At 36.8% G+C, this 13089-nt stretch overlaps 1 protein-coding gene across 2 annotated transcripts in view; it reads right to left on the bottom strand.

Annotated features, from left to right (window-relative positions):
• EPSTI1 (epithelial stromal interaction 1) overlaps window positions 1-13089 on the bottom strand; it is a 128344-nt gene that overhangs the window by 24030 nt on the left and 91225 nt on the right. For both annotated transcript variants that reach the window (XM_023731611.1, XM_023731612.1), the window contains one exon: window positions 12319-12402. In XM_023731611.1, coding sequence (XP_023587379.1) covers window positions 12319-12402 — 84 coding nt within the window. The remainder of the gene's footprint in view (window positions 1-12318; window positions 12403-13089) is intronic.

Below are 13089 nucleotides of genomic sequence, written 5' to 3'. Positions count from 1 at the left end.
GAGCTGACGCCTGAATTTTGACTTTAGCCTGCTTTGACTGTGAGGAAATAAACTTCTCTTCGTTAAAACCACCCACCTGTGGTATTTCTTTTAGAGCAGCTCTAGGTAACCAGGACAGTGGTTCAACATGTTGAGTATGTCCATGAAAGCTCCCCAAGGAAAGACTGTATGTCTTATCACTGCTCTACACAGCTCCCAACATTTGAGATTGAGCTCCATACAACAAGGGTACTTAAGTGATATTATAAAGAAAGTATCACCTTGAAGATATGAGGGGTAGAATTTCCTGTCAACGTTGGCCAAGTGGTATACAGAAAACGCAAACAACATACAACCAATACCAGTACCTGCGTGCTCCCTTTTAGTGCTGCTCTTGTCAGGGAAGAGTGGCTTTGCTTGAGAGCATCAGGCTAGCACCAAAGATCTGTCTTGGAAGCTATTATGGATCGAATTGTGTCCCCAAAAAGATATGTTGAAGTTTTAACACCCCTGCTCTGGTGAATGTGACCTTGTTTGGAGAAGTAGGGTTTTCCTTCGCAGATGATATCAGTTAACAAAGTTAGCCAGGATTACAGTAGGTCCCAATTCTAATCTTTTCTGAGTGGCGTCCTATAAGGGGGGAAAACAGACACCAAAACCGAGTTACACACAGGAGGAAGACATCATGTAAGGATTTACCTAGAAGCCAAGGAACACCAAGAATCGCTCAGGTTATCATGAAGCTGAAAGAGACATGGAAAGATCTTCTCCTAGAGGCGACAGAGAGAGTGTGGCCCTGCTGAGGCCCTGAATGTGGACTTCAAGCCTCCAGAATTGTGAAAAAATAAGTTTCTTTCATTAAAGCTTCCCACTTTGTGATATTTTGTTATGGCAGCCCAAGGGGACTCAGACAGAAGCCCAAGTTAACAGCAAGAAGTAAGATGGTCACCGTTTCCCACTGGTAGTTATAAAAATCACTTGGCCGCGTTCCGATTTGCCAGTGGCGCCCGTTTTAACAAAAGGCATATACACAACAGACAGGTATGTCCACGTCTGAATGCATGAGAAGCCTGATGAGCCCACAGTGAAAGGCATGCTCCAAAGCAACGTTTTAGTGTAGTAATTGAAGACTCCGATAGGATCATTTCAAAATCATGTCTGAATCCCAGTGGGGCGTGTTCCGACATGGTTCAGCCTGACTGCTTTCTGTAAACATTAAAGGGCCCGTGTCTGCGCAGGATGTAGTTCTCCCAGGAGAGAATGTTCTCTCAAGTCAACCAGAGGAGTCAGTACTAAGAAGGAAGAAGTGGAAGCAGTTAGATAGTTGCATGCAATGAAGGTTACTTAACCCCCTTCTTTTGAATGTCTTTGGAGGGGGTGGATAGTTTAGACAAGTCCTGGCTCTGTGACTCCCCAAAAGCGCTCTTTCCCAGAATGCCGAAGATGGCCTTGCTTATCAGGAATGAGGAGGAAGATGGAAACTACCCAAAAATCTAACAGGAGACCAACCAAATCAGAGGCAATAAATACTAATGGGCGAAGTAGGGAAGTTAAAAACAAACAAAAAAACATTAATAGTGTATAGTCTCCTCTTACTAGCTATTTTTTGTTCTATCATTTTAATGTAAAGATAAATGGACTTCTGAATATAATAATAATCACTAAACCACAGCTCTCTCTTCCACCCAGAAGTATTTCCTATCAACTTTCTTTTAACTTTAAAAAAAACATTTTTCCCCAAAAAGTTACTTGAAAGTACAGAAACTATAAAGGAAAATATAATAATCGCTCATAAAACTCCTCACCGCGAGATCACCTCCTTTAACATTTCAGTACGGCTCCTTCCCTGCTTGATTTATATACAAAGATTGTAATTTATAATCACCTCAGGTCACATTTTAATGCTTACCAGGTGCCAGGCATTAGGATAAACACTTGACATGCTTTTTCCTCATTTAATCCTAGAAATAATGTCCTGAGGTAAATGGTATCCCTCTCCGTACATGAGAGATGAGGCCTAGAGAGATGAAGTCACTTGTACAATGTCATGGGGCAGTAAGAAGAGAAGGTAGGATTCAAAATTCTCCCACGCTCTGTTTTATAAGCTGCTTTTTGTTCATTTTCATATACGCGAGCACAGTTCTATGTCATTTAAATATGGTCGTAATTGCTGCATGGTATTCCAAACTTTAAAATCTTCAAACCCACTATTACTGAACAAATTGTTTCAATTTTTCCATTAAAATCATTTTAAAAATAAACACACATACAGCTTGTGTGCTATTTCCTCAGAATAAATTCATATCTTTTAGATCTAGTGCTTTTACTTTCAGGAAGCTCTAGAATTTTTGTCAAATAGCCAAATAGGACTTCAGTTCATTCTTCCATCAGCAGCACGAGCGTCTGAAGTGCACCTTACTAGCTAACAGTACACACAAATTATTATCTGTATTTTTCTAAAGTTTCTTGTTTCATCTCATGATTAGTCTCCCGGCTGAAATTTAGAAATAGGTTTTCAAATTACCTCAAACAAATTCTATTGAAATGTTTATTGGAACTGCATTAAACTCACAAATCAACTTGGACAGAATGGTAGTTATTACAATATTGAATTTTATCATTCAGGAGCATCATCTGTATCTACTTTATTCAAATTGACTTTTAAGTGTCACAGGAAAGTTTATCCCACCCACCACCCCCAGGGCTGAGCTATTTTTGATGAGATCTTCTCTCCTACTACATTTTCTAATCAATTTTTGCTGGTATTTGGAAAGCTGTTGATTTTTGTGTGTATATATATATATATATATATTTTAACAACTCTTTCTTATTGAACTCCCTTTGTATATAATGGGAACAACTCCATCTGTTCTAATCATTGTTCAGCTGATTCTCTTTGGTTGTTTAAGCAAATTACTCTCATCCATAAATAATGATAACTTTATTTCTCAGCACTAATAATTAGCAAAGTTCCTTTTTTACTTTTATTTTTTTGTCTTGTCAGGCTGGCTCAAACAATTCCCAAACATTGACCCACACAATATTAACAATTTTTTTACTTAACATTGTTTTCCACCAAGTAACTCTGAGAAGCACTACCCTAGTTTCCAGAGTAGTACTGATTAATAACAGAAATAACAGACATTTTTATACTGTTGGCTATCTTAATATTTCCACACCAAGTATAACGTTGTTTACTGGTTTGAGAGACTATATGTATGTCAAGAAAATCTTTTTACTTCTAGTTCACTGAAGTTTTTTTTTTCTGATAGCAGCGATTTAAATGTATCAAATATCTTTTTTTTGCAACTGAAGATGATTTTTTCTTCATGACCTCTCCTATTATAGTGATAAGACATAAAAAGTTATCCTAATATATAGCTACCCATCTTTTAATTCCTAGAAAAAAGCCCTACTCTGTCTTGGTAAATTATTATTTCCAAGATAAATTCCACTAACTAGAAATTTCTTTCAGATTTTAATCTCTGTATTTGTGAGATTGGTGTGACTGTAAGTTTTTGTGTATATGTGTGCGTTCACTCCTTTTAGCAGTATGTGACATCATGGGGACAATACCAAAAAACAAAACAAAACCCATTGCCATCAAGTCGATTCTGACTGCCCCACAGGGTTTCCAAGGAGGAGCTGGTGGATTCAAACTGCCAACCTTTTTGGTTAGCAGCTGTAGCACTTAACCACTACACTATCATGGTTCCATGTGGATAACAGTTAAATAAAATTACTTCTAAAGTGTTTCATTTTTTTCTTGCTCTGAAACAATGTGTAAAGCAAAAAAATTTTTGTTCCTTGAAAATTTGAAGGAACTTGTCTGTAAAATTATTCAATTTTGGCCTGTTGTGGGGAAGTAATTCTCAGAAAACTTTAAAAATCACTTGCATTTTTATTTTTCTTAATGTATTTTAATTCTTTGAGTCATTTTTAGAGTTTTATATTTTCCCAGAGGATCCCTCACTTAATTCAGATTTCAATTTATTAGCATAGTATTACCTACAGTAATACAAATTTACTCTTTTCCAAATCTATGGTGATAGCCGCTCGTTTCTAACATTGTGTATTTGCATTGTGACTAATCTCTTCTTGATTAGGCTTGCCAGGGATTTGTTCATTTTGTTGACCTTATCAAAGAACAAGCTGTTGGATTTTTATAACAGCTGTTTTTTCAAGTTTTATTATTAATTTTTGCTCTTATCTTAATTACTTCCTCTTCTTTCAGTATACTTCACTGTTCTAAATTCTTGAATTAAGTATTTATTTTCACTTTTTAGTATCAGATTTAAAAGTTATGATTTTGTTTCCCTTTGAGAACCTGCCTGTGTTCCTCATAAAGTGTTCTTACTGTAATCTTTTAATTTATTTGATAATAACAAGTTTCTCTCTCACCCAAAAGGTTTTTTTATTGTTGTAAAAACACATATAGCACATTTGCCAATTCAATGTTTTTCACATATATAATTTAGTGACATCAATTGCAGTAATGTTGTGCAACCATCACCAATATCCACCCGAAATTTTTTAAGCACGTATTTTTTAATTTGTTTTGACTTTACAAATGCCTATATGAAATCAATAATCGTGCAAAAATAATAGGTGCAATCAGCCTACCAGAAATTTTAAGAAACTCCGAAAAGAGAAAAGCAAGACAGGATAAACTATATGGGGAAATGAATGTGTAGGGTAAGACTGCATCTGATTTGGGAGTAGATCTGAAGGAGCCCAAGTAGAAGATGCTGAGGCAGAAATCAAGATGATCAGTTGCAGAACTGCATTGGGAGAGGTTAGACTCCTTCCCCTCCCACATTTGTGCTAAACATCTGGCAGTGCTGAAATGGTCAATTGTGTAAAGTGAGGTAAAGTAGAGAAAACAGGGTGATGCCCCAGGTACCTGCTGACCTGACAGGAGGGACAAGAAGCTACCACACCCGGAAGACAAGCTCCTGGCATACCTCACTTGGCAGCAAGTGAAGATATGACCAAGATAACCAAGAGAAGATAACCAAGAATCACCAAACATTTGAGAAAGAAATTTATGGGAGATAAAACTTAAAATGGACAAGACAAAATATAGTTAATATAGTAAATAACCAGTTGCAATCAAATCAACTCCAACTCATAGCGACCCCATGTGACTGTGCTCCATAGGGTTTTCAATGGCTGTTTTTTCAGAAGTATAAAAGACTTAGGTGCCCTGGTGGCGCAGCAGTTAAGAGCTCAGTGGCTAAACTAAAGGTCAGCAGTTCGAATCTACCAGCTGGCTCTTTGGAAACCCTATGGGCAGTTCTACTTTGTCCTATAGGGTTACTATGAGTCAGAATTGACTTGACGGCAATGGTTTGGTTTTTAGATATAAAAGTCTTTAATGTTTGTGTAAGGACCATTAATGGGATATCTAAAAGAATATTACATTTATAAAGCAGAATACTGCTGTGAAAAAGTAAACCAGCAACCTTGGTAAATAAACAAATTCAATACAGGCACAAATAGCAGAATGGAAAATTATGAAATAATTTAGTGAGCAAGATGATCTAGCTAAAGGTGTCTCCCAGAATGCAATGAAAATGGCCAAAGAATTAGGAAGTATGATAAAACAATAAAGACACATAGAGAACAGATATAAAATTTCCAACATTCATTTGATAGATGTCCCAGAAATGGAGAACAAAGACAATATGGGGGAAGAAATGCGAAAGTAAAATAGAAATTTCCCTGAACTGAAGACAGTCATGTATTTTGAGACTAAAAGATCAAACTAAGGCCATGAAAGATTAAAAACAAAAACAGAAACACTGTGAAATTTTGTACAACATGAAAAGAATGGAAGGAAAGAAGGGAGCGAGGAAGGGAGAGAAGGAGGAAGGGAGGGAAAGAGGAAGGAAGGACTAAAGGGAGGGAGGGAGGAATGAAGGGAGGGAGGGAGAGAGGAAGGGAGTGAGGGAGGAAGTGAAAGAGGAAGGGAAGGAGGGAGGGAGAGAAGGAAGGAAAGAAGGAAGGGAAGGAGGGAGGGAGGAAGAAAGGAAGGAAAACAGAAAAGAAAAAAGAAAATTCTCCAGAGAGAGAAGGAAAGAGATTATTCTATAAAAGATATGAAATTCAGATTGACATCTACATTCTCAAGAATAATACTGGATATTAAAATACAATGAATCAAATCTTCAAAATTTGGAGGGAAAATGCTTTTTAAACCTCATCTGGGCAAACTAGCACTTAAATTGAAGGCAAATTAGAAACAGCTGGGATACAAGGGTTCAGAATGCCTACTACCCCACAGACCTTCTCTAAAACAATTGTTCCAGCAAACTATAATAATCAGTCCAAGAAAGCCATAGAATAAAAGAAACCATTAGGATGGTTTTATGGATTGAATTGCGCCCCCAAGAAATATGTGTCAACTTGGCTAGGCCATGATTCCCAGTATTGTATGGTTGTCCATCACTCTATGATCTGATGTGATTATCCTATGTGTTGTAAATCCTAACCTCTGTGATGTTAATGAGGCAGGATTAGAGGCAGTTATGTTAAAGAGGCAGGACTCAATCTACAGGATTAGGTTGTATCTTGAGTCAATCTCTTTTGAGATATAAAACAGAGAAGCAAGCAGAGAGGAGAGGGACCTCATGCTACCAAGAAAAAATGCTAGAAGCGGAGCGTGTCCTTTGGACACAGGGTCCCCGCACTGAGAATCTCCTAGACCAGGGGAAGATTGATGACAATGACTTTTCCCCAGAACTGACAGAGAGAGGCTTTTCCCTAGAGCTGGTACCCTGAATTTGGACTTCTAGCCTCCTGAACTGTGAGAGAATAAACTTCTGTATGTTAAAGCCATCCACTTGTGGTATTTCTGTCATACCAGCACTAGACAGCTAAGACAGATGGGCAAAAGAAAAAGTTACAACCAGTCTAAGTAATTTGGGTACATAATATAAAAAGTATACACACAGACCCCCACACATAAACAGCAAAATAGAATGCTAAGATACTTGTCTTGCTTAAGTAATTCGGAACTATGTATTTATTTACTCTAAAAAAAACCAAACCCATTGCCATTGACTCGATTCCGCCTCATAGCGACTCTATAGGACAGAGCACAACTGCCCCACAGAGTTTCCAAGGAGCGCCTGGTGGATTCGAACTGCCGATCTTTTGGTTAGCAGCAGTAGTTACTCTAGATTAGCGCCATCCGGTAGAACCTTCTTCAGTGATGAAAATGTTCTATATTTGTGCTGTCCAATATAGTAGCTATTGAGCACTTGAAATGTGGCTAGTATGACTGCAGAAATACATTTTTATGTCTTTTATTTTAATTAATTTAAATTGAAATAGCCACATGTAGCTAGTGGCTACCATACTGGACAGCAAAACTCTAGATGTTGACAGAAAATTTAAGTTTATGTAAGTGTTAAGAAACTTTACAGTAACCACTAGAATACTCAGAATAGTAAGTAAATGAAACAGAAAATCCAATCAAAGAATCAGAAAAGTAAACATAATTCATAAAAACTAACTCACATGGCAAGAAGACATACGAATACATTAGTTGTAACTATAAATGAGAATATATTAAATCTATCTATTAAATGATACTATGAAACTGGATAAAAGAAATATCAGTCATTTTTGCCACTAGAAATCTGCTTGAAATCACGTAAAAATTAAGTGATGGAAAAAAAAAAACTGCCGCATAAAAAAGCTGGTAGAGAAAATATTAGGATCAGACAAAAAAAGAAATAAAGCTGAATATTACTCAATGAGAAGAGTAATAATATTTCGCATTGATCAAATTCTGTACTAAAAGGCAGACTTCCTGTTAATCTCATTGGTTGGAACTATATCACACAGCCATGGCTGAACCAGTCAAGGAGAATGGAACTCCCATGAACAGTTAGACTATTTGGGATTGAAATCTCTGGGACTAGGAGTGGTGTCTTCTCCCCCTGAAACACAAAGCCATGTAAAGTAAAAGAAATATTAGGGTTTTAAAAGAGAGGAATGGATCTTTGGAAGGTGTGATGGTTAATTTTACGTGTCAGCTTGGCTAGACTATGATTCCCAGTTGTTTGCCTAAAAATTAATCTAGTTGCAGTTACATAATGTATTCTAACATAATTACCTTCTATAATGTAATTTACTTCATAATGTAATCTAATATAATATAATTAATCCATCAGTTGACAAGAGAGTTTCCCTAGGGTGTGTTCTGCCTCCAGATTATAAACAGATATTCTGGCAGAACTTTATGCTGTACTCTTCCTATATATAACTGTTTCTGTTGCTCTAGAGAACCCTGACTAAGTTAGCAGTCAATCAATAGCATTTGATATACCACCCTGAAGCTATTAGCACAACAAACACAGTTTACTTCCTTTGTAGCATTAATCACTACAAAATAAAAAGTGCACCATTCGATTTCGTTGTCTCCTTTTCATTGTCTATCTCTCCCATTAGAATGTAAACTTAAAGAAGACAGGGATCTTGCCTATCCTGCTCATAATTGTATTTCCAGTATCTTGTACAATGTACAGTACATAACAGGCACTCACTATATGTTTGTTGATAGAATGAACAAATGAATTAGCAAATGAAGAAATGCTGGTAGATATTACTCTGAGATAGAACCAGCAGAATAATAAAGAAAGGCCAAAAAAGGAAAGCTTTAAAGTGATGTTTACGAGTGCTACAGAGTTACAGGGAGGTATGGATTGCAAATCACTACTGAATTGAAGGTCCACAGGGGATACTGCCTTGAGAGGGAAGTTTCAGTAAGATCATCTGTGAAAATAAACCAGATCACAAGGAATTAAGGATGATGTGCATAACAAAGAAGTGGTTACAGTAAGATTGCTCTTGTCTCTCTCTTGCTTTTTTTTTAAAAAATATGGTAGAAGCAGGAAAGATGGTGCCTTTGAGGATAGCAGAATCAAGCAAAGGGTCGGATTGTTTCTTTTAGAAAGGCACGAGTGAACATATTGTTGATAGAAAAAGGAAGTAGTCAATGGAGAATATATTGAAGATATAAGAACAAAATGAATTATAAATTTCTAGAAGAAGCAAGAGGGAACTGAATCAAATATGAAATATTTAGAGGTTAAAACTTTGCTAAGGAAGAACATACTGTCTTCAGAGACCAAAGAAATGGAAGGATGTGCAAGTCAGAGACACACAGACCAAAATAAACGTGCTGTCACCAAACCATAACATAGATTATCTACCTAAGAATTACTCCATTACTTTGAGTAATGCCTACCACATAGTAGGTATCCAACAAAGATATGTTGAATGAATGGAATAAAAAAAGGTATGAATAGATGCAATATAAATAAATGAAAATGTCTTATTTTCTATATCTTCCTACCATAAATACAATCCTTGTCATTTTCTTAAGGTAAATCAATGAATTTATAAGCAATGACAGACCCTACAAAACGGAATATCTTCAGTGGGCATTTCCCAACAACAACCAGATTGAACAAAAATAGGGGACACAAAAATAAGGTAGACTTTTGTGTTGTTGTTGTGTGCCCTTGAGTCAATTCCAACTCATAGGGACCTCAAAGGACAGAATAAAACTGTCCCATAGGGTTTACTAGGTTGTAATCTTTCTGGGAGCAGATCGCCAGGTCTTTTCTCCTGCAGAGTGGCTGGTGGGTTCCAATCACGTACCTTTCAGTTAGCAGCTAAGCTATTAACCACTGAGCCACCAGGGCTCCAGTAAAGTAGGCTGGAGAGGTAAGTACTTTTATATTTTCTACTGTTATTGAAGACCCTAAGGATGGAATTATCTACACATCAAAGCTATTCATTTTACTGTACGGCTACAGTAAGTAAACAAAAATAAGTTGAAAGTTATATAATAAAAAATATGTTCAATCAATACCCAGAAAATATGTATGTGTCAATATTTGTCTAACTCCAAAAGAAAAACAAAATTTATTAAGAAATAAAAAGCTTAATTTTCTGCTCAACCTGAAAATTAAATCCCAGATCTGATTTTCTAATCTGTTGAGCATTCTCTTTGTGCAATGTTCTACTTTTCATGCTTTTCACATTCCAAATATGTACACAAAACTATAAGACACTATTTAAGATTCACTAGAAGTTATATTAAAATAAATCATATCTACAATTGACTTCACAACAGTTCTCAGCATGTAAAATTTTAGGACTTGATATTAATTAAAAGCTTATAGAAATAGATTAACTTTCATGCCACTTAACAGTCATTATTGAAAATACAACGTAAGTATGTGCCAGATGTATCTTCTACTTCCTAATTACTAAAATCTTACCATAACATTATTTATTTAACTGTGGATTTCAATAAAAGGCCTTTATCAAAACAAAAAGATATTTACTTTTGAAAAATCACCAAATGACAAAAATGTTCCTTGGTTTCTCCATTGCTCATACAGTAGCTTAATAAATACATCTACCCCTCATTATCTCTTTCAATGATTTAATGACACCTACAATGCAAAAAATTGCCACTTACACAGCCATTTACATTGTAGGCTGGGTGAAATTATGATCAAGGAAGGGGCTGACCGTTATTGGGGGGAGGGTAGCACTAAAAGGGTCAAATTACAGCAAAAACAACTAGTATATATAGTCTATTTCAAAAAGTGTTTTTACAATAGTTGCTACAATAAACCTTATTGGGACAAAGACATAAAAAAATTAATTAAAGCAAATCAAGGAAAATCAGATGGGGATTCGAATGCCAGTTAATTGTATAATCAAAGAAAACAGATTTGAAAGACATTCTGGAAGAAGTATTCACAGGATTTATCAATCACCAATATGGCAAGAAGTTGGGAAAAACAAGGACGAAAAGATTTTGGCCTCCAACTAGCTGAATAATTTACTTTGCTTATTTCAAGGATCTGGAACGAAGTCGTACCTTTGAGCTAATCACTGGTCGTCCTCCTCATTCTCATCTCAAGTCCAGTCAATTCTGACCCTATCTGAGTCTATTTATCAAAGGTCAGGTATGGCCATCAAGTCCCAGCACTGAATGGCCATACCAGAAATTCAGTACTCTAATGAGGATTGCCTTTTAAGTGCTTTTCTTAGGAGGCTCTGCATTCATTTCACTGCTTTCTATCGCTCAAGGAATATGGAATGTCTCACATATGTGTACGCATGTGTAGTCTATTTTTATACATGTTTTATTATACGTATATAACTATTTTAGGTGAATATGTAAGCCAGTCTCAGAACATTGTACACCTACTTTGTTAGGCACTATATTCTTTGGAAATTATTTGCAATTTCATATACCTCTGGTTTAAAAATGGCAATGGTGTTGGCTGAGTTTTGTTTTGCATATCAGAAGTCCACATGTGCTGTCTCATCTTTCCATGGACTCTTGGCACCTATTATAGAAGACACACTATAGCCCTCTATGAAGCTACCATCATGAGCATTTTGGCCAGAAGGAGCCACCACTCTACCTTCAAAACACACCCAAAACTCACCTTTTATTTTCAATGCTTGTATTATTTTTCCAGAATTTTACGTATGCAAATAGTTCTGCTCATAAACCATTCAAAATTATCTAGTACCACCATATAAACACAATGGAATACTACTCAGTCATAAAGAGGAATGAAGTCCTGATACACGCCATGACACAGGTGAACTTTGAAAACGTTCTGCTGAGTGAAATCAGTCAGTCGCCTAAGGACAAATATTATATAATCGCACTTACATGAAATACCTAGAACAGGCAAATGTATAGAGACCAAGGTTTATTAGTGGTTACTAGGGGAATAGGGAAGGGGAGACCAGGGCTCATTGCTCAGGGGACACTGCGTTTCTGCTAAGGGTGATGGAGAAATTTGGAAATGCTTAGTGGTAATAGTTATACAACATGATGAACATAATTCATGTCACTGAATCTGAAAAATGCTGAATGGCAAATGTTTTGTTATATGTATTTGTTGTTGTTGTTAGATGCCATAGAGTCAGCTCCAACTCACGGTGACCTTATGTATAACAGAACAAAAATGTTTCTCAGTCCATATATATTTGGCTCACAATAAAAAAAAAATTATCTAGTACCACAAGCAAGTAATTTAGCACTGACTACTAGGGTCGCTATGAGTCGGAATCGACTCAACAGCAATGGGTTTTTTGGTTTAGTAGTACCTTGGAGCCCTCGTGGCGCAGTGGTTAAGAGCTCGGCTGCTAACCAAAAGGTCAGCAGTTTGAATCTACCAGCTGCTCCTTGGAAACCCCATCAAGCAGTTCTACTCTGTCCTATATGGTCACTATGAGTCAGAATCAACTCCACTGGTTTTGGTTTTAGTAGGGCCTTGTGAATACCTTCCGGTGTTGTTCATCTTTCATTTTTTGCAATTTTCGGTTTTCTTCTTCCTTCAGAGAATCCTTATAACTCCGGCTTCTGGCCTGTAATGATAGGAAAAAAAAAAATCATAGGCGAAAGCTTCAGCACAATACACCAATCTGCCCTACTATGAGCCTGGTGCTAACAACCTCCGTACTGATCACACAGTGAGCTTCCATACTCACTTGCTTACTGACTAATTTATGTCCCTGTCAGAAAGAGGTCCCTTGGGATACGGAAAAAGAAGACTAGCGTAAGCATGATCATCCAGCACATTGTAAAGGGATGATTTAAATTTTAGTTTAATTAAGCCTTTAAAATATCCCCTCAGAGATAATCAACATAGCTTATCCTTTCCAGGGAGGAGGGCTGGAAATAGGGAAAAGTTTGGTATACTTTTCAAGAATCTGGACTAGCTGCTCAGTCAATGTCAGAGATAAGCAACAGCGACATTGACTTTAGAAGCATGGACATGTCTACTGCTCACTAATGGTGCCCTATTAACAGCTGGTCAGCTGGTGATGCCATGAAATTCCAACTTCTTTCTAAATCTTTGCATTCCTAATCTGTACCCTGAGGAAGAAAAAAAAAAAAAACACCCTGTTCAGAAGCATCAAAACTAGTTGCTGTTGAATGGACTCTGACTCATGGTGACCCCATGTGTGTCAAAGTAGAACAGTGCTCCACAGGGTTTTCAATGGCTGATTTTTGGGGAACAGATTGCCAGGCCTTTCTTCTGAGGCACCTCT

This window comes from Trichechus manatus, unplaced genomic scaffold, assembly GCF_000243295.1.
Source record: "Trichechus manatus latirostris isolate Lorelei unplaced genomic scaffold, TriManLat1.0 scaffold00044, whole genome shotgun sequence".
Classification (NCBI taxonomy): Eukaryota; Metazoa; Chordata; class Mammalia; order Sirenia; family Trichechidae; genus Trichechus; species Trichechus manatus.
Note: the sequence above shows the minus strand (reverse complement) of the source record. Positions and strands in the feature narration are given on the sequence as shown.